This window comes from Vanellus vanellus (genome assembly GCF_965231255.1).
Source record: "Vanellus vanellus genome assembly, chromosome: Z".
In the NCBI taxonomy this organism is placed as follows: Eukaryota; Metazoa; Chordata; class Aves; order Charadriiformes; family Charadriidae; genus Vanellus; species Vanellus vanellus.
In genome coordinates this window covers 10,325,005-10,351,533 of record NC_138908.1, presented here as the reverse complement: position 1 = coordinate 10,351,533, position 26,529 = coordinate 10,325,005, and the positions used below count along the sequence as shown (strand labels likewise).

Below are 26,529 nucleotides of genomic sequence, written 5' to 3'. Positions count from 1 at the left end.
GAAAGAAAGCTGAAGGCACCACTTACTTCAATGAAGTGGCCATCTGCCCGATGGATTTCAATTAGAACAGAAATACACGCATTGCTGCTTGAGCTGGTATCACGACCACAAGATTATACTGCAAGGACAGTAAAAGTATTTAATCTTTTAACCTTTTTGACAGAAAGTGGGCACCTGATTTCATTTGATGTGAGTGTTCCCCAGGCACCCTACTTAATTTTTGGCTTAGGCAATATCCTGAATTGAAGCCCAGAGACTGAACTGCAGCCAAGGCTGGCATTCTGCTTTCTGACACCTTAATGCATTTGGATCCAAACATCCAAAATTTATTATCATTGCTCTAGTACTTCAACAGCTTTGCACTGCATACAATTCAATGAAGAATGCCATGCCTTCAGGGATCCGCTGGACACACAGCCAAATTTTCTTTTCATCTACACCTTCTGGTAATATACTGGGTGTCTCAGATATGCTGTAACTTATGACTGCAGACCTGTCTATGTTAAAATAGAACCAGGACAGAAAAGCACTTCATGGACTTTCTGAATATTTTTTTTTCAGTAGTGCTCGATTAAGACACCAGGGGAAAAAAGAAGGGAGAAGCTTCTGCAAAAACACAGTGTTTAGAGACTTCCTAATTGTGAAAGCCAGTACCTCATATATTCCAGATTTATATTTATGCAGAATTAAGCTTTTATAATATAGTAAGGCACAGCTAAAAAACTAAAACTTCTGCTGAAGGAGATCCCACAACCACCCCAGAAAGCCCATTCCAGGGGGGGCACTTTGCACAAATACCAGCACTTTGGAAGTCCTGGTGTCACCCTTTTGATAGCACAAAATCCCACCTCCATCCCAAAGAAGATTACATAACGACTGATAAGTGATCTATGCAATCTGTACAGTTTGGATCCCTTAAGATAAAAGGATTAGAAAGGGAATAGTCAAAATGGACTTAGCAACGACAAACGCAAGCTATCCTTGTACAGAAAAACAGCCATGTATGCAGACCTTGATCATTCTGCTTCCAAGTATGTGCTTGCTACAGAGACTGAAAAAAAACATCAATCTTCAAAAATCATAAAGGCTAGTGAGACACAAGTCTTGCAAGTTGTGAAAACAAGATGATACAAATAGCATTTTAATTTTGATTTGTTTCTTGGGGTGGGGCAGAAAGGGGCAAATCAGGGGGTGCTATTTAGAAGCCATATTTTTCAGTATTTCCTTGCAAATTTTGAGACTAGAAACCTACTTTCAAAAATTAAAGGTATTCCTGGTATTTGGCATTTTTGGAAAGAAAAACCATACCAAGTATTTCAGGAGTTGTGATAAAATCAGGAGAGTTAGGGAAACATAATAGGTATTTTTGAATTGCAAAGTAACTCTTTCATATTAAATGCCATCAGAGACTAGTAGACTGCTTTCATGCAAAAGAATACTGCAATGTACTGCAAGAATAAGTGTACAAATAATGACAGGCCAAGTTGATTTAAATTTACACTTTTCAGGTGTCAATCTTGCCTGTAGTTGTTCTACTGCTACAGTTAATTGTTGTACCTTCATGAGCCCTCAAGGCTAACAGTCTTGAAGAAAATCCAATTTAGAAGACAACTAACACGTATTAAGCAACTAGAAGGACTCAGAATCGGAAGATCTGGATTTCATTCTCCTATCTGCTGCTGACTTGCTGCTGACCTTCAACAAAATACTTAACTTATCCAGGCTGCAACCCGACCTTAACATGCATCTACTAAGACTGCTATGAGGTTTAATTAATTAATTCATGCCTATAAACCTTTCAAAAGCCTAGAGGTAGAAGGGGCTATGGAAATTAAAATTAACAATATTCTCCTACATACATCAGTAAAGAGTGACATATGTTTGCTGTATGAATATAAATGCAGACACACATAAATATACACAACATGTTTCCACAGAACTTCTTCAGACTTGTTCCCTCAAGTAACAGCAATATGGAAATATACAATGCCAATACAAATAAACATTACACATCCCTACAGATCCTTCATTTTCTGTGTAGGTAGCTCTGATGCTGCCTCCCCTCTACATCACATTCTTAGGATTACAAATTATGCTTAACAATATTATGAAAAATAAATTGTTCTTACCCTCAGCCCCTGCTCCATGGACAAGCAGAGGACCTGCCAGGGTGCTGTGTACCTGAACATGTTTGGCCCCTTCTGTAGACAAACTAAATAGCAAAAGGCACGCAAGTGTCTCAGGTCTCCTGGTTGATTTTCATCTGAGGGATGCTTAAATGGAGAGAAATCCTTTAGTTGTACTCTTCAAGGGTCTCCCGAGCAGACTCTACAACAGCATTACAGCCATTCAACTTGCACCCTGAAGAACCGAATAACTAATTCAATAAGAGGCTTTTTTCTTGGGAAGAGCTTAGCTCAAACTCAATTAGCATAAATAGGATGATAACCTTTGAACCTCCCACTCCTTCTCCCGGAGGAGCCGATGGTGGACAGCACGCTGCGGCAGGGGTGCTCCCTCCCCTGCAAATCTCGAGTTTGTTTGTATTGCCACAGCTGGCATTCGACTCTGCTTCACAAGTCCAGAAGCAGCTATCGGAGACAGTCTGTAGCTTTGCATTTTTTACTTCTGCTATTATCTTTTAGCCCGGCTCAAAGGAAATCCCTTTTACTCTAGTCAGGAAGGTTTCCCCTTCCCTGTCTCTCACATCCTGACCTCTACTTGGCAATCGGCATTATTTTGCTGAATAAATTCACACAGAAGCTGCTATAAACACTCTCAAGATAAAACCACTATAATAAATAAAGTTACCACCCTAGATGAGACTGAAAAGTTTTCTCCAAAATACACTGAAGCGAGCCCTTTGCAACACTGGAAATATGATACGCTGCTTGTGGTTAAGTTTTCCTTAATGGATTGTCATTTTTCAGTCAGAAACCAAAGCGTGGTCTCCAAGAGATTAAACTGGTAAAAGTGTAAAGTTCTGTTATTTTCTACATTTACGTTATTTCAGTGATGAAATGAAATGGTACTTCTGTACCCTATTGCTGCTTCGAAAACAGCGGGATGCTATATGCACATCATGGCTGCGTTTCCTTTTCAGACCATCACTGATGCAAATTCAGCCACACAGATCAAGTAACAAACTGGCTTTTTTTTTTTTTTTAACTTCAGTAGAGGAAGAAGAAATAATTTTAGATTGATGTTGACTCAAATCTGACTCAGCGATCCTCCATACTTTATCTCCAGTACTTGCACTGCTGCAATCCCACCCAAATAAAAAGGGGTGCAGGAAGAACTGTGCAGGAGTCATCTCTACAGCTACTTCTAGCAGAGACCTGAGGAGCCTGTGCACAGCACTGCTCCCCCATCAGCTCAGTGTCCTGAAAAAAGTCGTAATGCAGTTCTGCAGCTCCCAAGGCGGATGAACTGAGTGCTCCTGAATAGCTCAGAAACTGCTAGCCAAAAATACTGTGATATATCAGCCATATTTAGGATAGATAATTAACTGTGAAGGCTGCTTTTTACATCATTTGCATTAAAAAATATTCATACAGTTAAACAGCTAAAAAGACATAATCTGAACTTTTGTGACCTTGCACCCATACAAATATAACCTGCTTATTTTCTGCAAAAGTTAAGTTTTCTTTTCCGCCTTCCATTTCAGGCTTTTCCTCCTCTCTTTTTAATTAAAAAAAAAACAGGACTACTAAAACAGCTTGCACCCATAGCTGATTTTAAATAAGAGTTCACAGAACCGCTGATGTCAGGAAATTAATATAAACATTTCCATGCCAAGATCAGAAAATCAATGCAATTGTTGACTTGTCTTCTGGGAGAAACAGCACACAGGTATCCTAAAGGGAAGCCACAAAGAGATGTGACTGTGCCACCCAGGTGGGGCTCTGTTGACACCGATGGTACATGCTAATGAATGCCCACTGTGTCTGAAAGCCCATCCTTCTTCCCTCTTACCAGAAATCGTTAACACCAGGGGAGAGCTTTCCACCACTCTGAAGTCAAAGTCCTAACCCTCACACCATTTCTCTCCAGTGGGTTGTTTTCAGAAGACTTATTATTGAAATCTTCCTGGAAAAGGTAGGCAGGATTTACAGCAGCGATGCAAAATGCAATTGGTCCTCGCAGGAGAATGCAAAGCACATACCAGTAAGTATCACACCCACATTTTGTGGTTTGTGTTTCTCAAGCAAGGGTCATTCGACTTCCTGTGAGACTCTGACAGCACAGGATTTACCAGTGCTGCCTTTGTACACCTCCTTTTATTTCCCAATAAATACAAAGCCTTTGGATAAGGTTAAGAACTTACTCAAGCTGATGAGGCCATAAAAGTTGTTTGTCTTCCAGTTATCCATGAGTAAAGAAGATGATCACCAAAGAGATTAAACCTCTTGCTGTGAAAAAATGCATGGCTAAAATACTGGTCTGGAATTTATGAGATCAAATCCAATGCCAGGCTCTGATGTCTTGGGAAAAATCACTTAATCTTGCCGTGCCTTTTATCAGAAAGGTGTTTATAGCAGATTTTGCGAGTTGTGTGCAAAAAGTATGCTTATGAGGACACTTGCTAATCTATTTCCCTCTTTGAAGAATGCAGGAAAAACAATCTTTCACATAAAATCAGCGTGTGAGAGAAGTACTTGTATCTTTTTTATTTTATTATCTTTTTTTTATTATTATTATCTATATTCAAAGAACCCAAGAGGAACTCCAGATTTTCATTTTTCATTTTACTCTTACTCCCCGTTAAATTGGTCCGCTGCGGTTTTCCTGGTCTCTCAGCGCTGCACTGAAACGCCATGTCTCATGCAGCCACTGTACTGCAGCCCCGTGAGGAAGACCTCTGCCACCCTTCCTCTGCTCACCCCTTCTGACCTTTGACACCAAGACATTTGAAATTTCCTGAAATGCCTCTGGTTTTGTCCATTCTGTATGCAGTGTGCAAACACAAAATTGGTGTAGGAAATAATGCATCACTGTGCTCTGTTTTTCCCTTGCAAAAGGTAGAAAACTGGATTTGTACCGGTTGTGCAGAACGTAGCCTGGCTGGCAGAGGACACTGCTATATAGGAGCCAAAGGCTCTCCCAGTCCTGGAAACGAGCACTCAAAGACTTTAAGTAATTGCAAAGTTTGGCAACAGCAAAATACATAGTTTGATGATCCGAAATTTGGGCAAAAGTACTTAGGAAATGCTGCATACTCCCAAATCTGTAATTACTGAACTTCAGGAGCAATATATTTCAATAACAAAACCTGCAGGACTGAATAAGAAAGCCCAAGAATTCAGCCTGGTGAGCTCTTCAGGAAAGAGTGACAGGTATTTCTAATATTTGTTGCTTTTTTATTATTATTTTTACTACTACTATTATTATGCCTCTACTGTACTGCTCCTCCCTCCTATGGCAAGAGTTCTCCTACAAAGACCTGTTTTTCCGTTCCTACTTCCTGGCTGAAAAATAGCAAACTAGAAATTAAATGGCTTTAAATTTATCACTTTGTTCATCCTACCTCTTCTCTTCTGTCGCACATCATTTTATTATCCCCATTTTATACGTGAAACAAAAGATCAGATTTGTCTATCACCAGATAATCTGTGCAAGATCTCAGATAGTACACCGAAAATATGCAATGTCAGCAATATGAGGAGCCTGTCTTTCCCAATCATATATCCCAAAGGCTAAGCATATTTCTATACACAAATAAAAAAGCTTGGAAAAAACAGTCTTAACTGGGGCTGGATGACAAGCATGGAGCATGCAAACCTGGAAACCATCCTGTGGCTTTGTGGAAGAAAGTCAAGTTATCATTCATGTGAGCTGACTTCTTTTGGTCAGTCTAATAAAAGATATTACTTCTTTCTACAAAACCTTATTGCCTGGTAAACCTCTGTGAATACAACAGTGCTATGATTATTAAATGTCCATCCTGGAAAAACACAGTGTGTAGTGATTACAACATCAGCTGATACTTGGTGCTCCAAGGAGTAATACCATAAGGAGTATTTCAAGAAGAGCATAGACAAGAAGTTGTTGCTTAGTACCAAATAACATAATTTTCTCAATACTTAGAAAAGATTATCTTATCAGGGGAAAAAGCCTTTATTCTGAAAAAAGAAAAAAAAAAAGTTTAAAAAAAGGCTAATGAGGTGACTATGGGATGGACTAACATTGTCTGGAAAGATTAATTCACATAAACAGCAGAAACTCGAGGAGCACAATTTTCTACTTTCTGTTTGAAAGGAAATGCAGTAAGAAAGGGTGTAAGAAAAAGGTAGTCTGTCCAAGTGCTCTGCAACGCACCCATACATTAGTGTGTCTCTTTTGACCACATTTCTCAGAAAGAATGCATGAGATCATGAAGACTAAGATCTTATCAGTCAGTAGATGCAAAACTTCCCTTGAATACATAATTCTGTGCACTACATACAACTAGTGATGACACAGAGGCATGAATTATTTTTACATCATAGAGAAAATCACTTGGCTTGGTGAAGATCTGTAAGAGCTCACCAGCATGTTGTCAAACAAATCCTGCCACCAAAAATGCAGGAAGAAGACATTTTGCAAGCCCCAGTCTAGCTCTGGGATCTCAGCAGCCTGTGCTTCTAAGGCATGGCTCAAAACATGTGGAATTAAACAGGTTTCTAAGTATACCGTGCAATGAGCTTTGGACTGGGCTCATTCACTGGTACTCACACAACTCTCCCTACGCAGGAAATCCTGAATTCTCACTCATAGTCTTTTCAAATCAGATGCAACTGCTGCTTGCCCACCTTTTAACCTCTGAAACACCAAAAGCCAAATACTTTTTTAAGTGGGAAAGATGACAAAAATCCTGAAACAATTAGTAGAAGAGGAAACTCCCTTAAATTCTTCGCTGTAACCAGGATTTTTGATATTCATATAGCTTCCTAACTCAGTACCTCTGAGACCCCGGTATGAAAAGAACAAGAGGAACACATCTGCATCAGAAGGTAGTGTGGGATGGATGTACATTGGCTGTCCTGGAAGATACTGAACGACTCCCTAACGATTCTCCTTCTCAGCTTTTCTAGGGTGTCCCTCCCTAGGTAATATGCCAGACTTGTCCCTGGGCTGCCTACACAAGAGATTACGCACTAATCACGAAAGTGCAACCTCTTGTGGTTTGGCAGAAAATATCACAAGCACTTACGTAACGACAGTCAGGATCATGTGTGGCATCACCATGGAAAAACAGCCTTTTCATGAGCCCCACAGTACTTACAATGCTGCTGGCACTGTGGTTTGATACTGACGCAAGGAGAACAGGCAGCCACAGTCACACGGCAGTGCAAGCCAGTGCTAAAGGAGCTGCTGTAATCCTGCTCACCTTCTCCCTGGCCATGCTGTCTTTGGTTGTCTGTCTCGTGATAGGGCTGAAAAGTAATCTCAGTAAAAAGGAAAAGAAAAAATAAAAAAGTGGTTCATTTCTGGATGTATTCAGCTTCCAACTGAACAAACCCAAACATCATCCAGCATGAATTGGGACTGCAGTTTCCTAAACACTGCGTTTACCTTGGGTGGTCAGCTACCAAGCCACTGGCTATGCATCCCTCTCCTAATCCCATGAAACTTGTTCAGCTCATAGTTTGAAGTCGTGTTTGCGTTCAGTTCAAATCCATGGATGTGCTTTCCATTTGCAGTATCTCAGGCTCCACCGCAAAATTGCTGCAGGAACTTTAATAAATGCATGTTGTGAACAGACTGATACAAGACAGAAACAAGATCTCCTGTGTCATCTTGTCCCATCACCTGTTATGGCAGGAAAGCAAGTCAACTCATCCTCTTTATGAACTTATTCAAGCTCTGTCTTAAAAACATCTAAGAAAATTTTCCCCCTGCTGTTGCCATGGAAGTGTTAGTCTGATCCTTAAGGGCTGGCTTCTAGTTTCTCGTCCACATCTACTAATGGCTAGTTCATCTCTGTTTGTTCTTTTTCCAGTACTGACCATTTGGTTTAGTAACCTACTGCCCTTCTTGGTGTTTCCTTCCCTGATGCATGTATAAACTTCTGATATATCCCAGTCTGCATTTTGTAGACTAAACAAGTAAAGCTCCTTTAATCTCAAATTGCATGTCAGGCTTTCATCTCTGTGCTGTCCATGCAGACCTCCCCTCATTCCACTGCAGTGTCAAGTCATATTTTTGGAGCATGGGTTGCCAGAAATGCACATGGTGTTACAGGTACGGTCTTATCAGTGGTGTATACAATGGCGTTCGTGTGTCCCTATCCCTTTTGGAAATGCCCTGATTTGTAAGAAATCATAGCCGCAGAGGGGAGAAATCCTCTTTTTGTGGCCACATAAGTAAACACAGTCCTCAGGGGACTCCCTGAGTACATAAGGAAGGTATTTATACAGAAAGTGTACAGACAGAGAGAGTGTGACACAGGAGGGGCTGGCAGTCGGGCAACAGGGCAGGAGATACTCACAGTTGTGCTACTCTCATCCAACAGGATTACGCCAATTAAAAGATGACAACAGCTGCAAGCAGATGGGCACTTCAAACACAGACGTTTTCTCCAAAACTGGTATCAGGAGCAGCAGCAGCAACAGCTGTGCTGGAAAGGCAATGAGCTAGTGCACCAAGAAGCAGAGAAAGTATGTCGTCCTTCCCGAACCGTCTTATACATGCTCCTCTCAGACGGGCTGACACAATTTCTTACCCTCTATTTGTCTTCCAAGCTAAAACGACACTGAGCTAATGAGTGAATGATTAAGCACCAGCCCATGCTACTCTATGCCCTGGATACGATTACCGAAGTTACAGTGCCAAGCTAAACACTTGCAGCTCATTTCCTTTGCATGAAATGGCATCAGAAGGGAAAAACGAAACAGAGGATGCTCACGCAACCGGTTTGTTTACACAAACTTTCAACAAACCACTGGGGAACTCAGGGAGAAAATCCCTTCTCCCTTCACATTGTGCTCTTTCTGGTGCTGCGTGTCGGAGCAGCCTGTATGACCACGGCCACAAAATCAGTCATCTGTCAGACCACTAGTTCCCAGGCATTGCCCTGCCAAGCTTTATTGCAGAAAGCAGTAAATAATAAATAATTGTCATAAATATGGATCCAAGACTCCCTGGATCCAGCCTCTGCTGCCTCCTGACCCCCCACCTGCCCCATCCCTCCTCGCACCCCACTCCCCGCTGCACCCTCTGCCACCGCCTCCTCTGCGCGGCCGAGCACGGCTCGGGCACTGCTGGCACAGCGTCAGGCGTGGGCGAGCGGCGCTGACACTACCCGCCAGCATTCAAAGGCTCTCTGCCGTGTTGATTTCAGGGCTCTGAAGCAGAGAAATCTACACTGGCTTTGCGAAGGTTTAGCAGAGGTTATTCATGCATGGTCAGGCGGGTCTCAGCGCTTGCAGCACGTGATTTCGCTGGAGCTGGGAAGCTGGGTAGGGAGGAAAATTCCTGCTCTCGTCTGCTCACTCCCTCTTAAAACTTCTCATAAAACCTACATCTGGGTCTCATGTGCATTGACTTTTTCTCTACAAGAGCTCCAGGAATGGAAAGAGGGAAGAGAGAAAGACACAGTCCCAGCTGGAAGGTCACAGGCAGCCCTGGCTGTGTGAAGATGTTCCTCTTCACTGGTTGTGTGAAGTTCACCGGCCGTATAGTATAGTTTTATTACAGCTTCTGTGTTGCATTTTCTTTTTTTTTCCTAGGGGATAGGAGTAATACCATACATATTTGTTCCAAATAATGCATTGGATCACGCAATTCATTGGAGAAAAAGCGGGCAGTGTGAAACATTAGCCTGAAACTCATCTGCTTTCCCTTGGAGCAGGTAGGTTTTGCATCCATATATAAAAAGTACAAAGTAAATAGTCTCTAAACATAACTTGGGCAAGTCTAGGGACCCAGACTGGGGTAAGCTGGGATCAGCTCCACTCAATCCAAAATCTTAGAAACTTGCAGTGTGTTACCCCCATCCCTCCTAACTCCTTCATGGCTTCTTCCTACCTTGTTTTGATCTTTAATTTTATTTCTTGCCTAGGTCCTATCCTCCCTGCTAATGGCCTGTGCCCTGCTCAGGGCTTCGGAAGACAAGCTCTGGCTCCAAGGCATATTCAGGAGCTGCATCCTCTGATAAACACCACTGTCAAACCACTGGTGGCTAAGGAACGAGGACCTGTGAATTCACCTCATGTAGATATATGTCTCAAGAAGAATAGATACAATGACAATAACAATGGGCTTGGCAGCTTGGTTTTCACAGAGGTAATAATCAGCTGGGCAAACATCAATAAAAATCCAGCCATGTCAAATCCTTCCCTGTCACTTCAATTAATAAGTATTCCATTTACTCAACTCTGGTTCAACGTCGCTCAAGGTGTGTCAGCTATTTTATGTAGTTTTGACAAATGCTCAGCATTGCCCTAGCCCACCCAGGTCATTTCTTCATTTTCTATCAATACACAAAGTCTCGTCCTGTTTTAAATCTCAATAGCAACAACAGCCTACCATCATGTGCAAAGCACTCAACTGCCTTAGGGCACACTCTTCTCCTCTAATTCTCCAGTACAATGATCCTTTTCTTCTGCCTTTCAGCCCAATCCCTTTAAAACCAGAAATTTTGTAACAAGATTTGTACAAATCCCCTCATTTTCTGTCCATTAATTAGTTATAATGAAGCACCGTTTATAGATAGGCTATGAAAAGTTACTGCACTGCCTCTTGAACCCCTAGAGAAATTCTTACCCTGAACTTTCTACTTCAAGACCTTCTCTCACAATCACAACGAGCACCTGTGCATACACCCCTCCTGCTCCCATCCACTGACAGGCAGACACACAGTAGCCTCTATTTAGCACTAATTAGTAGCTGCACCCACTTGCAGTGTTTCCAACGTGCAGCACGATCTGAGTTTTCTTTATGGCAACTGAAGTTTTCTCCTCGTGGCAATTATTATGCTTAACAAGCATCTGCCCAGAGCAGGCAGAGGCCGAGCTAGTCACAGCTTTCTCTTACGCCAGATGTGGCGGCTGCAGGGCACAATTACGGGAAATAACCTTTGCAGGGGGGGAGGAGGAGGCAGAAGGCTGCTTTGGTGCACACACCCAGTAACATACAGATGTCTTCGCACACTCACACACATGTGTGTATGTCTGCATTGGCGCACAAGGAGATACAGTCCTGCTGTGTGCACCCACAAGTGGGTTTCTGGTGTGGTGGTATGCACTTATAGTTAAACATAACTTCATGTTACTTACACAAAAACAGTAACTTTGTATTACTTGCACAAAATTTCACTTTGTCCCTGCCAGGAGCGATAAAGGTTGCTATTGTACAAGAGTCTCACTTAAGATATGGAGCATTTTCAAGGACGAAAGCACTCCAGGCATTAGCAACTGCCTGGAAACCCAGCAGTGGGACTAATTCCTTGACTAATGCCATACTACGATGCCTTTGCAGCATCGTTTGTTACACACTGCTTGTTTGCCCGCACTGAGTAGCGACAATGCATTAAGACAAAATATCTGCTGCTGGTATTTAACTGGTAGCCATATGGTTATTGCACCAGGTCCTGCATCCGCCTGGCTGGGTGTGCTGTATGGATACTAGGAGTGGCTATTCATTACACAGCCACAAAGGCTCCTTTGGCTCAGGATACTGAGACCAGCTGTGCCTTCCATAGATGACTGTTATGGCTGAAACACTGTCATTTGAGTACATGTGAAGAGAGATGTTGATAAATCAGTCTAAAATCCCAGATTCGTTCAAGAGGTTGCTTCTGTGCACGCAACAGTTTTGGACTGTGGTATGACATTGTTAGCAGGCCTTTTTTATCACTGCTTGCAGCTGCCATTCGCAGTGATGGGCATAACACAAAAAGAAAGAAGATCTGCTAGATTAGAGCAATTCAGACAGAGAGACTGATCTTATCTGTCTTTCACAGACAACCACCAACATTCACCTAGGATCCAGACTTCCCAGAACTGGGCGGTGCTGTATATGGAGAGATACCCTTGTCCTTGGGAAACAGCTACCTTTCACTTCAAGGTATTTTCTAAGGTGCAAGACTAAACAACTTCTACAGAGCCAATCCATTAAAGCTGAGATTCCTGCAAGCTGATCATTCAGCTAGCAGCATACACTCATTCAAAAACAAACACACGTGCATTTTAAAATCTGGTAGCTAATACAGTAATCATAAAGCATGGTATTATTTATGGAGGATTTATATTTATAAAGGAGGTAGGTCATCTGTTTTTCAACTGAAAGGTTGCAAACAAGAAAAAGGTGAATTCACTGATTCATCTTCCTTAATCTTAAATGCAGCACTGCAGTTTTGTCAGCTCCCAAACGTCCCTTTGCCGGTTTCAGAGACTCTCCTGCCCTGTTGCTGTTGTCAAGGAAAGCAAAACACAAACACTTGTCTTTCCAACTTGTGTAATTTGCAAACAAAAGCAAAGGACAGGTGAGAGTCAAATTTGCGTGGAAACAGATTGCTTTGACTCACTGGAGCACCTTTGGATGTAGCCAGGGTAGCAGCCCACCTCTTAAAAGAGTCAGAAGCAACATTTAAAAGGAAACCCTGACGCTGTTTGATTAGTATTGTTTAAGAGTGCCTTGTTGAGCCAGAAAGGAAGCAGTCATTTGGTTTCTAAGGAGCACCACCAAAAAAATACCATCAAAACAAGATAAACGTTGCAGCCTGAACAAGTTTCTCAGCACGCAACTCCACCTAGGAATTTCTCTTACGAAATCGGGCTCTCCTGTGCCTCCAGGTCCACCCACTGGGAGAGACCCAGCTTGAGGAGCACACTTCCACTGCTGTGCTGCTTGTGTTAATGGGCTTTCTGGAGGTATGTGCGGCTTGATACTTATTGTAAAGCCTGCACACCAGGCTCTGATGCCCAGATGGGGCTTGAGCCAGCCCTTGCAAGCCAGGAAAGGGCAGAGCAACCTTGGAGGCAGAAAGCCTGTGCCTTCATGGGGTTCATCTGAAGAGTCCTCCTCACCTCCCAGTGCTCCACAGGCACTGTTCCAGAGGGCTGGGTGGGAAGAAAGCATGGACAGCCCCGCACTGAGGTGTGCCAAGCCCACCCAAAGGCTGCCCCGAAGGCATAGCAACACTTTCACACCCTCTCCTGCCCACCCACGGCTGTTCCCTGCCTAGAGGTCACAGGCTTCCCTCCATGCTCCCTCTACACTGCTTCCAGCAAGGTATTCTCCATGAAACACGTCTTACTAGCAATGCTGCATACAGCCCAAGAGAAATGCAGTCTTTGTGTTGGTTAGCTGATCTCCGGTGGAAGCAGATCCACAGAAATGAGTTGCAATGCATAGCACAGGTTACCAACACCAGCCTGTGAACAAGACAGCAAACAGCAAGAGCAGGGAACCACCTAGATCTTTAGAGATGGTAAAATTACCTCACTGCCACCATCTTCCCTCTCTGGCATGGCATTTCCCAGCTTTTGCTGTTTCTCCAATGGTTTCTCCCCTAACTTGGGAAACAAACCCATTCCTGCAGGACCATCCAACCCCATTTTATGTACCCTAAAAGCCTCAGACACAGACCATGCCCATACCATTTTTGTGGTTCCCTTTTCAATCCGTATTTATTCTATAAATGGTTGTGGCTTGGTTTTAATGGTGCTTTTATTCCTGCGCCTTTTGTATCAAGTCTGGTAAAGGAAAGTCAAGGTCATTACAAGGCTTCTTTGTACAGTTAATTGAAACACTTCTATTACAGTCAAGCAATAAGGTGTCTGCCTTCAAATGGTGCTGGCTAGAAAAATGGAGGCACATCAAACAAAGCCATTGTTTGCACTTGTCTTGGAGCACTTCTCCGTGGCTGTCATTGAGCCTCATTATTTCCTTATTTCTAAGGAAATTATTTCCTTATTTCTAGGGAAATAAGGTTAAGCATGGAAATCCTCCTGGGAAGGAAAGCTGCAAGAATGACTCCTTGAGACCTTCCTCTTAGGTTTACACCTTACTCCACGGGAGAACAATTTCAAGGGTGTGGGATGCTGTGGACATGCTGCTGACACCTTTCCCTTTATACCTCTGGAGTTCCCAATTAACTGGTGGAGGCAGGTGACGGGAGCTGAAACTGGAGCAAGCATCACAGGTGTGGAAGAGGGAACAGACACAACAACTTCCCTTCAGAGATGAAGGCTGATGTTAAGACTGTGGAGATGTACAAGCAGGGAAGAAGGGAGCAAGATGACTGATTAAAAGATGGCACTCATAACATTCAGTTTTGTCTTCACTAAGATATTTAAGAACTCTGGATACTTGGAGAGATGCATTTGCTTTTGCTCAATTCAAGTTAAAACCAAACAGAAAGTGGGGAACATATCCCACTTTTTGTTTCTTGGCTGAGCTTTAGCTATTTGTGGGTTTTCTAAATTTTTCTGACAGTCCTGCTGCAGTTGTCCTTGATCACTGCTGGTGCTGAGGGGACAATTGTTTATGGCCAGAAGGAAGAGAAATGGAGGACACATCAGCACAAATGTTTACTCTGAAGGATGCTAACGAAGAGTAACCCATTGTGCTTAGCCTTCCTACATGTTGGTGGGAAAAAAAAAAAAAAACAAACAGAAAATATCTTCTTGCTTATAATACTATTGAATTTCCCCCTGAAGTACCAGATCAGCTTATTAGCATAATTAGATTATACATTGTATTGCTGTGAAGTGGGAATGGCTTGGCTTCCTCTCCTCTCATTAAAGAGCATTGTTCACAACTCAGCACGGCACTACTTTCAGCAAGGCTACCATTTTGGGGTATCCCGGTTCTTCGCGGATGCCTGAGTCCTAGAAGGGGCTCAGGGGAGGTTTAACTGAGCTGGTGCAAACGTGGAGCACATCCATGCTGTAGGCAGACTGGGCACTGCCCAAGTCACTGGAACAAGAGGGATGTGTTGTTCGCAGGCAGAGCAGGCACTCAGAGGACAAAGGCAAAGCCTTTAAGAAGGTGCATCCATTGGGGAGAGCTGGGGCAGGATGCTGTGGCCCCATGGTTTGCTCATATGGCACTGGCACAGGTTGCCCAGAGAGGCTGTTGAGGCCCCATCCCTGGAGGTGTTCAAGGCCAGGATGGATGTAGCCTTGGGCGACCTGGTCTAGTGGGAGGTGTCCCTGCCTATGGCAGGGGGGTTGGAACTCAATGATCTTCAAGGTCCCTTCCAACCTAAACCATTCTATGATTCTATGATATCTTCTGCCGCATGGTGGCTAATCAGCTGTACACAAATAACGGTGATCTCTTGTGCAGCTGCTCTGTGGTTAAGTATGGCCTTGGGGCGTCATGCTGCAAAGGGCAGGGACTCCAGAAACTCTTTACAAGCAGTTCAGGCACCTGTTCAGGGCAGGCAGTAGATACTTGAAATTGTAACCTACTGGCCACATGAGGTAAGTCAGTCCTCTAGTTCCTTCTCACACTGCACTTACCACACTGTTGTTACCTCTTCACAAATAGCTTATCAGGATGAAGGACTTGGACAGCACTTCATCAGACTTGATAATGAGTATTATGGCCCCATGCTGAGCACAACCGGGTCTGTTTGCTCAAAAGGAAAGTCAAAAGGAAAGCTATTCTCTCTTACTCTGACAGACAATTACCAAAGAAATGTTCATGCCAAGGGAAGACTGGTTGTTTGCACTGCATGAAGGTGCAGGACTCTGTCCTGTGTTTACAGGCAGCAGCTGGAGGTGTTGTTATGCCTCTTGGCAGGCAAACTAAATTGTGAGGAAGCACAGGGATTTGCCCCAACTGAAGCAGGAATGGCTGGGTGCATCTGGTGTGAGACCCATTTGAGGGAGGAACACGAAATGCTGTGCCCCAGGACTCCCAGCCAAGCCTGCTGAGAACCTGTCGGCCCATCCCCATTTTTCTCATTCCTTGCTGCTCTCCCTACCAGGACTGTTAATCCTTCCAACTTCACTGGCCTTTTCTCACTGCTGAGGCAGAGGTGTCTCTGCCAGAGGTACGAGATGCTGCCTGGTATATCTTAGAACCACTATGGGAGGAATTCTTTTCAAAGGCACCCACATTGGCCAATTTTGCCTAATCCATTAATCACAGTTTATCTCATCAAAATTGAGTGCAGAACTTCACCTGACTCCAGTGGGAACAAAGCAGAGGCACTGCCCAGACGTTACACACCTTTGCTAAACCCACGCCCCATTTTACACAGGAAAACCAGGCAAAAGCAATATGAATTCCAGAAGGCTGGTGGCACTCCTGGGGTAGATCCAGCCCGTGTTTTTTCCATGTGAAATAAACACCTGAAGGGAAATCCTAAAAGCCGTGCCTGAAGATCTACCAGAAAAAGCCAGAGAGGATCCAAGTAGCAACCCTGCCTCCCTTCAGAGGTCAAGTCCTGGGGGATGCTAGTTTGTTGACCTTGCAAAAGGACATGACGAAGGACCATCCGTGTTAAACATGCACATGTTAAGCTGTCTAGGTTCATCCTTCCTCCCCATACCACCTCCTTATGATAAACACAGATGTGGGTACTGAATTCTCCCCAAAGGGTGTGCAATGTAGAACCACGAGCCCTTCCCTCAATCCACAGGCCTGTGACTGACCTGTGTGACTGCCTCCAAGGTCAAAAGAAAATAGGGAAGCATTTTTAAAGCGCTATTAAGATATTTTAATAGGTTAATTGCAAAGTAAGTGTATTCTGACACACAAGGGCTGTTCTTAGTGACAACTGCTCTACTATTCACTGCTCTCATGCTGCATTTCACCTTCGGCATCCTCTATGATTCCTTAAGATCCATTAAAAGAGTGTAATATGCATATATTACAGTTATATTAGTCAAAAAGTACCTTTTTCATGTGCCTTTAAGGATAAAAGCACACGCTGTTTTAAAAAAGTATATATTCAAGAGGGTAACTGGTATGAAAGGAGAAGAGGACGTTCTTGAAAAATTATGTCAAGTAATGTATGAGACAAAAGTTCTTACTTAAAAGAGTAACTATGTATAAATATCTGAATTGTGACTTTGTTTATATTAAGCTCATTCACGGACAGTTAGCACAAAAGATAATCTAGGAAAAGGATGGTTCTTCTTGAGACTGCTATTGCTTTGAAGATACAGAACGGTATGACTAAAATGAAGTGATTCTGCAGAAAAACATTTATGCATATTTCCAGACATGCTTAGGATCTTGAATCGGTTAAATTAAGAAGCCTAAATGACAAGGTTCACTGTTCCTCACAGACTTGCCAGTTGTGTTAGGAAAATACTTTCTCAATCGCTACTTTTTTCTCTCCTCTTCTCTTGGGTCATATCTATGTAATACTTAGATTTAAGAAAACTTCGTCTCATTTTCTCTGCCCCACTTCCAATTGCTATCTTAGCAACACTGCCTTCAGAGAAGCAAGTAAGCGTAAGTCCAAAAGAGACAAGAGAAATCTTCTACCTGTCCTTGAAGTGCACTGCTGACCCTTCCTGCCTGCCCAAGTGCTTTCATCCACTCTTGCTGAAGCTGAAGCTGACAGTGGTATGAAACAACTGACAGACTTTTTTTTCCTATCTATCTCCTTATTTTCCTCCTTGCTCATTGTACAATTTTTGCCTGCCTTAGACTATACATTTTGATGATGGTGTGTCTGCTTCACAGCAAACACCACTTTGAACTGGAAGGGAAGCAGAAGTGAGTGAGTGAAGCACAGCATCACCTCCCAGTGAATGAGGTGGGAGACGGGAGCAGTCTAAATCTTTTGTGTGTCAAAAGAACATCCACAAGGACAGACTCTGATCTATATTCCTCAAAATGTCTCCCTTGCCTTGAAGGTCCTTTCAACAAGGCACAGGTAATCAAGGAGCCTCTGAAACTTCCATGCTTCAGTGCTGGTATGTAAGGAGCTTTTGTAAATGGTTTTATTATTTCTTCTGGTGCACTTATATTCAAATCCTTTACCTGGAAGGAGGTGAACTATCTTTTAATACACTTTTAAATCTTGCAGAACAAAGGGCATATACACCTCTGCTGACCAGAAGGAAGCAGGGAGCTCAGCTCCAACTTGTACTAGCTGATATGCAAATGCTTGTGAATATCTCCTTCCTCTAGGATAACGGAAGCATTTGCTCCCTCATTTTCTATGCAATGATTTTCAATGGAAAAGTGTTTTTGTAAATCTGTAAATGAGCCACAATCATGAAATGCAAAAAGGTGTGCTTTGTGCTGAGAACAAAGGCTGAAATGAAAGGCTGGCTGTCATCTGGCTTGCCTGAAAGTTCCCTGGAGAGAACCATCCTGTGTGAATTAAAAGCCTGGTAATTTGGTTTGATAGCTCAGCATGGTTGTTCTGTGCTCTAACTTAGCTTCTTCCATAATCAGATACACTGTAGTAAATAAAAAAATAAAGAAATGACATAGACAATGACAAGAAAGCTAAATATCTTAATGGAAAAGATTCCAGAGGATTAAAAGGTTGCATCAAGCCATCTGGACAACCTTCCACCTCTCCTTTGCTTGAGCGGTCTGACAGCAATTGAAACTACTTTTAAAGTTTCTAGTATTTCACTGTCTGATTGGCGGCATCATTCTTGCCTGTTTGATCTTCACAAGACATGGGAAGATGAGCCTCACTAAAAGTGATACTCTGAATATGGTGAAACAATATTTAACTCTGGTGTTACCCAAATTCAGCAAACTTCTTGTTGGATGAAGCACTGCTAGCAAGTTGGCCTCCTCCCAGAGCTCTCTGGAACACAACCATTCCCTATGTCTTTCTGGAAAAGGTAGCCAAAGGAGAACCATCCCCAGTCCGCAGAAAGCACCGTTCCCAGCAGCCCATCAGGTCTCAGACCAAATTTGCTTGACAGACTTCTCTTAAGTATATATACCTTGATGTCTACTTAGACTATTGTCTTATTATGAATCTTAGTCCTGGCAGTTCCTTTCATCTCACTAGACCCGGTTATAACTGTAACTTATACTATGCTGCCTCTCACACATTGAACAATCCTCCAATGAAGTACAACACCCACAAGACTCTTCACTTCAAAAACTCCTGGAAGTTTCCAGTTATTCCTGCCACAATAGTCCCTCATTCCACCAAAGCAATGAGCAACCAAAACCCACTTCTGCAATTTCCATTTGAAATAAAGAGATATTTCACTGATGTTTCTGCCTGTTCTGTGTGAACCTATAGTGCTGGCAAGCACCGTGGCATGGTGATAACACATATTTTCCGATGTTCTGTCTGGGAAGCAGCTGCGATGTACCTATGCACCATGGAAACATGCAAAATACAAACTTTAGCCTCAGTTGGCCCTGAACCCTCCTCACTTACAAGCCCGGAACAGTACGCATCACATTAACGTGCATTCTGCCATACAAAGGGGATGCATATTCGCTCATACAACAAAGGACATCTACATTTTGGTGATGTGATGGTCAAAATTCCGGTTATGTGGCGGGATATGAACCTCTTGTGATTAACACTAAGCTGCTCATCTCAATTAACTTGTCTCACCTCTTCTCATTGTATTCTTAGCCCTGTCACATTTTGGATGCTCGTCTGGGCATGTGAAAGACCACATAAGCGTATCCTGTCCCCTAACTCAAAAGATCAAAGGGGCAAACATGCACACAGAATGGAGGGATGGGATCCCTGCATCTTCTTGTATGACTGGTGTGCTTCGAGATGTTTGACAGGGAAAGAGTCCGTGGTCCCCCTGGATAGCACGGTGCAAATTGCCAGAGCCATACACCCATTTGAAGGGGAGATGTTGGCTGTACAGTGCCTCCCGTGAGTGCCTCCAAAGGAGGCATCACACCCCACTCTTCCTTGAACCCCCTGGGCTTGGGGGCCAATCTTGACCATTCCCCCTGGTGAATCAGAAATGTTTGAGCTCACCCTATTCAATCCATTTGACCTGTCGTGAGCCCCATCTCTTGCAGAAAGGGTCAGCCATAGGTTAAGTAGATGATACTAGCAACTGCTCTGTTGATGGCATTTAGTCAACCCTGAATTCATAAGAGATTTAAGAGCCCTTTCAAAACTGTTCCACTCCCCTGCAAGCAGGCACCAGGAAAGCACTGCTCTTGGTCTGCTAAGAACAGGTGTCATATATGTTGAAAAGAACTCAAAGGCAAAAGATCCATTAACATTCTTGAACAAATCCAACAGTTTGCTCCAACAGGCTTATAAAACCCCTCTGAAAAAAAAAAAAAAACCCAACAGAAAATAAAGCAACCCAACCCCACAGGCAATTAGGTCCTGACTAAGGAGACATTTCCATCGCTGCATTTTTTAAGCAATGTAAGAATAAGAGAACATTGAACAACTTAATGGACTTTACAATTCATAGGTGTAAATCTAGTGTATGAATCTGGTCATAAATCCCGGGGATGCATGGAGAGCAACTAAGAAAACATGTTCCACATGAAGAGTTAGAACTTAGCTGCTACAACAAAGTGCATGAGGTTTTATCTTTAAGGTCACCTCAGTGACAAGTTATTATGTTCTATTTGAAGATACCTTGTTTGTTCCTAACCAGAAATAAAATCTTCTGCAAGACATATGCTTTTAGTATGCCTTAAATTAGAGGAAAATCTTCATGTGCGTCAGGACTACTTCACCAACACTCAGAAATCAACACTGTATAGATGTCAATGGACTCTGTGTGGCCAAGTTAAGCTCTCCAATGCCAAAGTGTGCAGCTCTCAAGTATGCTAAGAAAAGCTGAGAATGCTGTATGCAAAAGCAGAACATGACCCAGAAGCTGTAAAGGTAATGCTATGCAATAGAAACAGGTTTATAATATTAAACGTAAACAACCAAATGATTAGTGGAAAACCGAAAAGCAAAGCATTTTGTCTTGACCTATTTTTGTTCTCAAATGTATTTCAAGAACTCCTTCTGGCTGTATCTTTAAGTAAATTCAGAGATCTTAGCCATATGCCACAGCTCTGGGTCTCCTATTTCAAAGAACAATACAAAATGTGCATGACAGGACTTGTGCTGAAAGTACCCCAACAGCAATTCCCACCTCTAAGTGGTGCATAATACTGTATTTTAACAAAGCTTTTCCCTGGATGGAATAAGACAAAGGTAATGAGCAGGAATTATCTGGGAGGTCTGTCTCATTGCCTAACATAATGATAATATTCAGCTGCTAAATTCTGCTCCATAAGCACACCAAAAATTCTCCAGTGCATGTTCACCATTTGCCCTACGTGACAAGTTTATGTATCCTTGAATCAGGAGTGCGGTGTGATTTTATCTGTTTGAGGGACACCTGTAACAAGACAAACTAGTATTTCACTAAAGGAATGCAAAGAAGGTTAAAAATACTTTGTGTACACCAGGTTAGTTTTGAATTCTTCATTAAAAGTTCTGGGTTTGCTTTCATTTCAGACTGTGGTCACTGGCTTTGCAGCATTTTTCCCTATTCCAGATTTACAGCCATGACTTTCCCAAGAGGCTCCCCATGTTGTGCTGAAGTCTCTTCAGCTGTAGAAGGACATATATAGCTTAATTATCTCAGGGCCTTAAGGTGTATTAGATGCCAAACTCGTCTCTGCTAAACCTGCCGTGCAAAGCCTGTGAATTACTTTTCTTGGGGTCTCCCATTGCATAGTGGGCTGTTTGGGGGTGGGAACGACTATGCTGTGTCCCACTCTCTGCAAGCACTGAGAAACATCAGCAAGCTCATATATGGTCTGCCTGCAATTAAAAGATTAGCCATCATGGTCAGTGACTTTTCTTGCTCAGGTCACATTCTGCAGTAGATGATGTTGGATTAATTACAGCAATACATAATTACAGCAGCACACCAAGTTGGCCAAATGTAAACTCTTGCTGCGGCAGTGTCTCTTCTGTATCTATGCGTTTCTGTAAACTCCAACCAGCCCATTAACCACAGAAGAGATAGGCTGATAAAAAAAAGGAGTAATTCACATGGGATTCCCATCATAAAATATGCAGTGCCGTGCACATATCTAAGCCCACTGAGATGAGAGCCTCTATCACTTGATTAGTAAGAACGAGTTAGCAGCTGGGACTGCAGGAAAATGAAGTATGACTCAGCAATTAATTACTTCCCTCCCCCCCATCAAAATCCTTTTTTTAAGGACTGTCTGGCATTTTGGCGAAGAAGGAGGTATAGGGAATTTAGATTAGTAAGACCACTAACGGCACGTGGTCTAGTCACAGTAGTGATAGGTAAAATGAAAACACAATTTTACTATACTCCAAGCCACAAAAGGCACTGTCCTGGTTTGAGGTAAACATAGTTAACAGAGTTTTTCATTTCGCTCTTGCTACTGAATTAAAAGTGGGGTAAACAAAAAAAAAAAAAAAGATTTGGTTTTGCTTTTGCAGAACCTCATGGATCAGATTTTATTTTTTAAAAATCAAAACTGAAGTATCTCTCGTCTTGCTTCCTCCCTAACCAAGCACCTGAAGTTAATGAGGTTCAGACAGACGTCACTTATTTTTACTTACTCTACTATCAAAGTAATTTACAAATTATTTGAGACTTGCAAAGACTAAGCGATTGGGATGCTGCTATACAAGTAAGTCAGATTGTGAATCACTGTATTTCTTAATTTCACCCAAGTCCTTGAGAAAAAGGTCATCTGAGATAAGTATTTCTAGATTTATTTAATCTGTAACTAGTAAAATAAAAACGTTCCAGAAAACATGCATTTTCTAAGTCCTAACCTTTATAAAAAAAAAGAAAGAAAAAAGATGGCAAGCTGTGCAGGAAGAGAGCAAACTGTTTTCTGTTTGCACAATACAGAACACTTTTCTTTGAGCCTAACAAAAACATAATATAATTTCCTCTGACAGGTTTTATCTTGCATTTTCCCATATATGTAAGCTGATTTTTTCCCTTTTATCTAATCAAACAAAATTATTATTATTTTTTAAGCTTAGAATAGGCCTTCTTCTGGGAATCGGAGCTGAACAATGTAAGCGGTACACAGCACCATAAAGGCACATGGTAATAACAACAAAATGCCCAGAGAAATGCAACAGGTGATAGCCCAGTCACAGTGGAGCTGATGAGGTATCTGCCATTGACTGAACTAGGGTGAGGGCCTTCTCCAGTGTTTCTGCTGGTCTCCAGGGTTGTGGTCACAGGCACAAGATAAGCATGGAAGCTGGGCAGGTTCCTCCAGCTCTGGGCTCGCCTGTTTCTTGCCTCTCTTCCTCTTCAAAATGAAGCGATGGTATTTTTAGGGGGAGAAGAAAAAAAAAACAACCTGATACAGTATTTTGCTTTTAAAACCTTCTTTCTAAGCACTCAACCCTGAATTTCCTTCTCTCAACGTCATACAAACAGACACCTAAGTCCACGGGAAATGAACGAGAAGCTCAGGCTTGGCATAGGTTTGCATTTAGTTTGGGACTGGAAAGATACCCTAGCACTTAAGTTCTCCCCAATAGCAAAGATCATTAGCTTTAATTTTTTCTCCCCTCATCAACGGCTACAGCTACAGTCCTCGCTATATTTAGCTGCCTTTATCTTCACTCATAAAAGGCACATCAAGATGGAGAAGGGCCTCTCTCAATCTCAGACATTTTTAGAGCAGGACTGCGCTATCATCGTGCCTTGCTGATAATCCTCAAATCTATTTCTTGCAGCACTGTTAATGGAACAGCATCTTATTTGTAGGAGGCCAGTTTTCAACAAAAGCAGGATCTACCCTCTGGGATTCATATGCTCTCGCTTTAATTAAAAGGGAATCCCATTAAAGCTTGCCACTGCCACAAGTGAATCAAATTAATTAAAAAAAAAAAAAAAAGAAGATGGGAACAAAACTGTTTTCAGCAGGCCACAACTGCAGCTTAAATCTGTACACTTTTAATAGTATAAATTAAAACTTACGACTTGGTAGTATTTTCCTCAGGTCTGAGGAAATCGACTGAAGTGGTATAATTGTGAGTAACACTGTGCCCACTAAATCTACCCTAGGGAAAGGAATTCTGATTATTTTTAGGTCCAATTCACTCAAAACTGCATACATGCTAATCATGGTCATAAAAATTTTACTTCAGATGCAGAAGCTCTTTAAATATTTACTTCCTCAAAAAAAAAAAAAAAGAACAAACCCAAAAGCAGAATGAAATTGCTCTACTTACAAATGAAATCACATTTGGGACATCTTTGCTTTAAAGCTTTCAGTAACTGAGGCAGGATGTGTTTGCTTTCAATTTCCTACTCTTAAGGAATATGGGTTTGACCTACTGCGGCAGATGAACTCTGCAAGGGTGTGCAATTGGACTAGGTGAGCGATGGCAGAAGATTAGGCACAAATTAAGTTCCTGCTGGCTCTGCTGATTGCTCGGTCCTTCACCGGTGGCTGAAGAGCTGAAGAGATGGCAGAGGGAGGGACAACAAAAGGACAGAAGGCCAGGCTCTGCTTTGGTGGCTCTGTGCGGCTGCACGGCTGGTAGCTGCGAGAGACTGGGGACGGAAAGTGCTGCACGAGCAATAAAACAGCAGTTTTAAAAGAGCATCTGATGGTCAGGTCAGGGTGTAAACCTCTGCACTCGCTGGGGCACGTGTGCGAGCCGTTCGGGTAAGTGAGAGCAAGAAGTCCTCCCGGGGCCGAGGTGAAATGGAGAACCCAGACGCCTCCCTGGAGAGGAAGGCTCACTTCCCACTCAGCTCACCCCACCCCAGGCCTGGCGGCCATCAGGGATGTTGGAGAGGGTTCGCAGGGCTCCCACCAGAGCACAGCCCAGCATGAGGTCACCAACAGGCTCGGAAGAAGCTTTCTCTCGGGTCCGAGGGCAAACTTGGACTGACGTGGGCACATCTGCACAGGGCTTTGACCCCTCAGCCACTGGTTCCTTGCTCGTTCCTCCAGCTGCAATGCTGGCTGTGCAGGACAAGGTATTAACTTAATTAAGCTATGCCTTGACAGCCATATCTTCAGTGCAGAACACGGTATTAACTTAATTAAGCAATAAATTACTAAACCAGATGAAAGCTCTGACAGCGGTCCAAGATCTGTTGCGTTATCAAGAAGCTGAATTAGCTTCCCCCTAACTTTTGTTGTGGAGGAGAGAGGACATAGCAGGGGTGGGGGCTGTGGGAGCAACCTCTTCTTTTGCATTACTGGAGGTGGATGTCTGCAGTGGGAAGATGCTGTTTGCACCACGGCACAGACAAAAACCTCTGGTTGTGGTTTCTGAGCTGGATCCGGATTTTGCCAGCTCAGATGTCAACCCTCATTTACGCTTCCACATCCCTCTTGAAACTCTTAATGACCACGGCTTCATCTCTCCCTGCTCTGCTCAGGTAGCCAAAGTATTGCCAACCAGCCCTACTTCCAAAATTTGTTGCCCTCTTCCAGTGAGGAAAAAAGCCACCACGGGCGCAGACGCATTGCCATAACCCAACCATCCCTTCTCCAGCTGTTAAGTTTCCTCCCAGACACTCCTCCCTGGATGGTGGTCTACGTTCAGTTATCTGTCATGGCCACTTCTATGCTCAGCTGTGCTTTCCGTACATGCTCTTAGTGCTAGACTTCCTGGCAAGCAGAGCAGATGACTTCCAGTGTGAACCTGAGAATCACTTATACTATCTGTAAAAAGATGAGTACACACAAAGGGATTAAAAAAACCCACACCATGCAGTATATACATGGAGAGTGATTTGGTAATACAGTGGAAGAAAAAAGCCAAGAGGGTGCTACCTCCAATTTTTGTCTTGGCTAAATGTGAAATGCTCTTCAGATTAGCCAGATGTCTTAAGGGCTCCAAACTTTATGACAGTGTCATCTGAAAGTTGCACAGCTGCCCTTATCTTTAGATGGAAATCATCTTTTCACCTCTCTCTTCCTTAACACACCACTGAAAATAAGCAAATGCTGGCAATAAGCCTCAGTACTAACCCACTGTGGGAAGCAGCAGGCTGCAGACCTCTCACTCTGCCTCTCCCACACCTGTCCGTGCACTCTGAAACCTCTCACATTTTAGGAAAGCTCCCACCCACTTGGAAAAAAAAAAATTATCATGGACTGCCTGCTCTCACCTTCCTTGGCATGTCTGGTTTTACATCCTTATTCTTGAATATTTTCATGGTCAAAACCTGACCATGACACCAGCACATTCAGCATTTGTTGGAATCCCTCTAGAGCTGTGGTCTCAAGGTGAAACAGACTCGCGCTTGCTTCCCTTAAGGGGTAATCAGCATGAAAAAACAGAATTCTGGCAGGACGGTGTTTTTCCACGTGAACTATCACTGTTGTAGTAGCATTCATGACAAAATAGGATGGTCATGTTACATCTGCTCTTGGCAGTGCCTCCCTGACAGGGCTGCTCATCAAGTTTGGGGGGTGAGGCTGGATGCTGGCCAGGGCCATGGCAGCACCACCGACAGCAAAATTTGACCTGAAGTATCTTTATTATAAACGGCAAAGGATCTCCGCAAGACCCAGAGAGTGCCTGAAGGGAGAAGAGGATGCTTGTAAACTTACGAAAGTTCGACAGAGCAACAGAAAGGATTCCCGTTGGTTTTCAGAGCACTATCTCTGTTTATGGCTCTT

The 26,529-nt window shown here is 43.0% G+C and overlaps 1 protein-coding gene across 2 annotated transcripts in view; it reads right to left on the bottom strand.

Moving 5' to 3' along the window:
• The window catches only part of LOC309683638 (PALM2-AKAP2 fusion protein-like), a gene marked incomplete at its 5' end in the record, with an annotated part of 112,701 nt that overhangs the window by 56,296 nt on the left and 29,876 nt on the right, over positions 1 to 26,529 (bottom strand). Inside the window, one exon of one of the 2 annotated variants that reach the window (XM_082497961.1) lies at positions 2,130 to 2,189. The exons of the other annotated variant lie outside the window; for it this stretch is intronic. Within the exon in view, the coding sequence (XP_082354087.1) occupies positions 2,130 to 2,189 (60 nt within the window). Of the gene's footprint in view, positions 1 to 2,129; positions 2,190 to 26,529 lie in introns of those variants that run through there. 2 annotated transcript variants of the gene reach the window in all.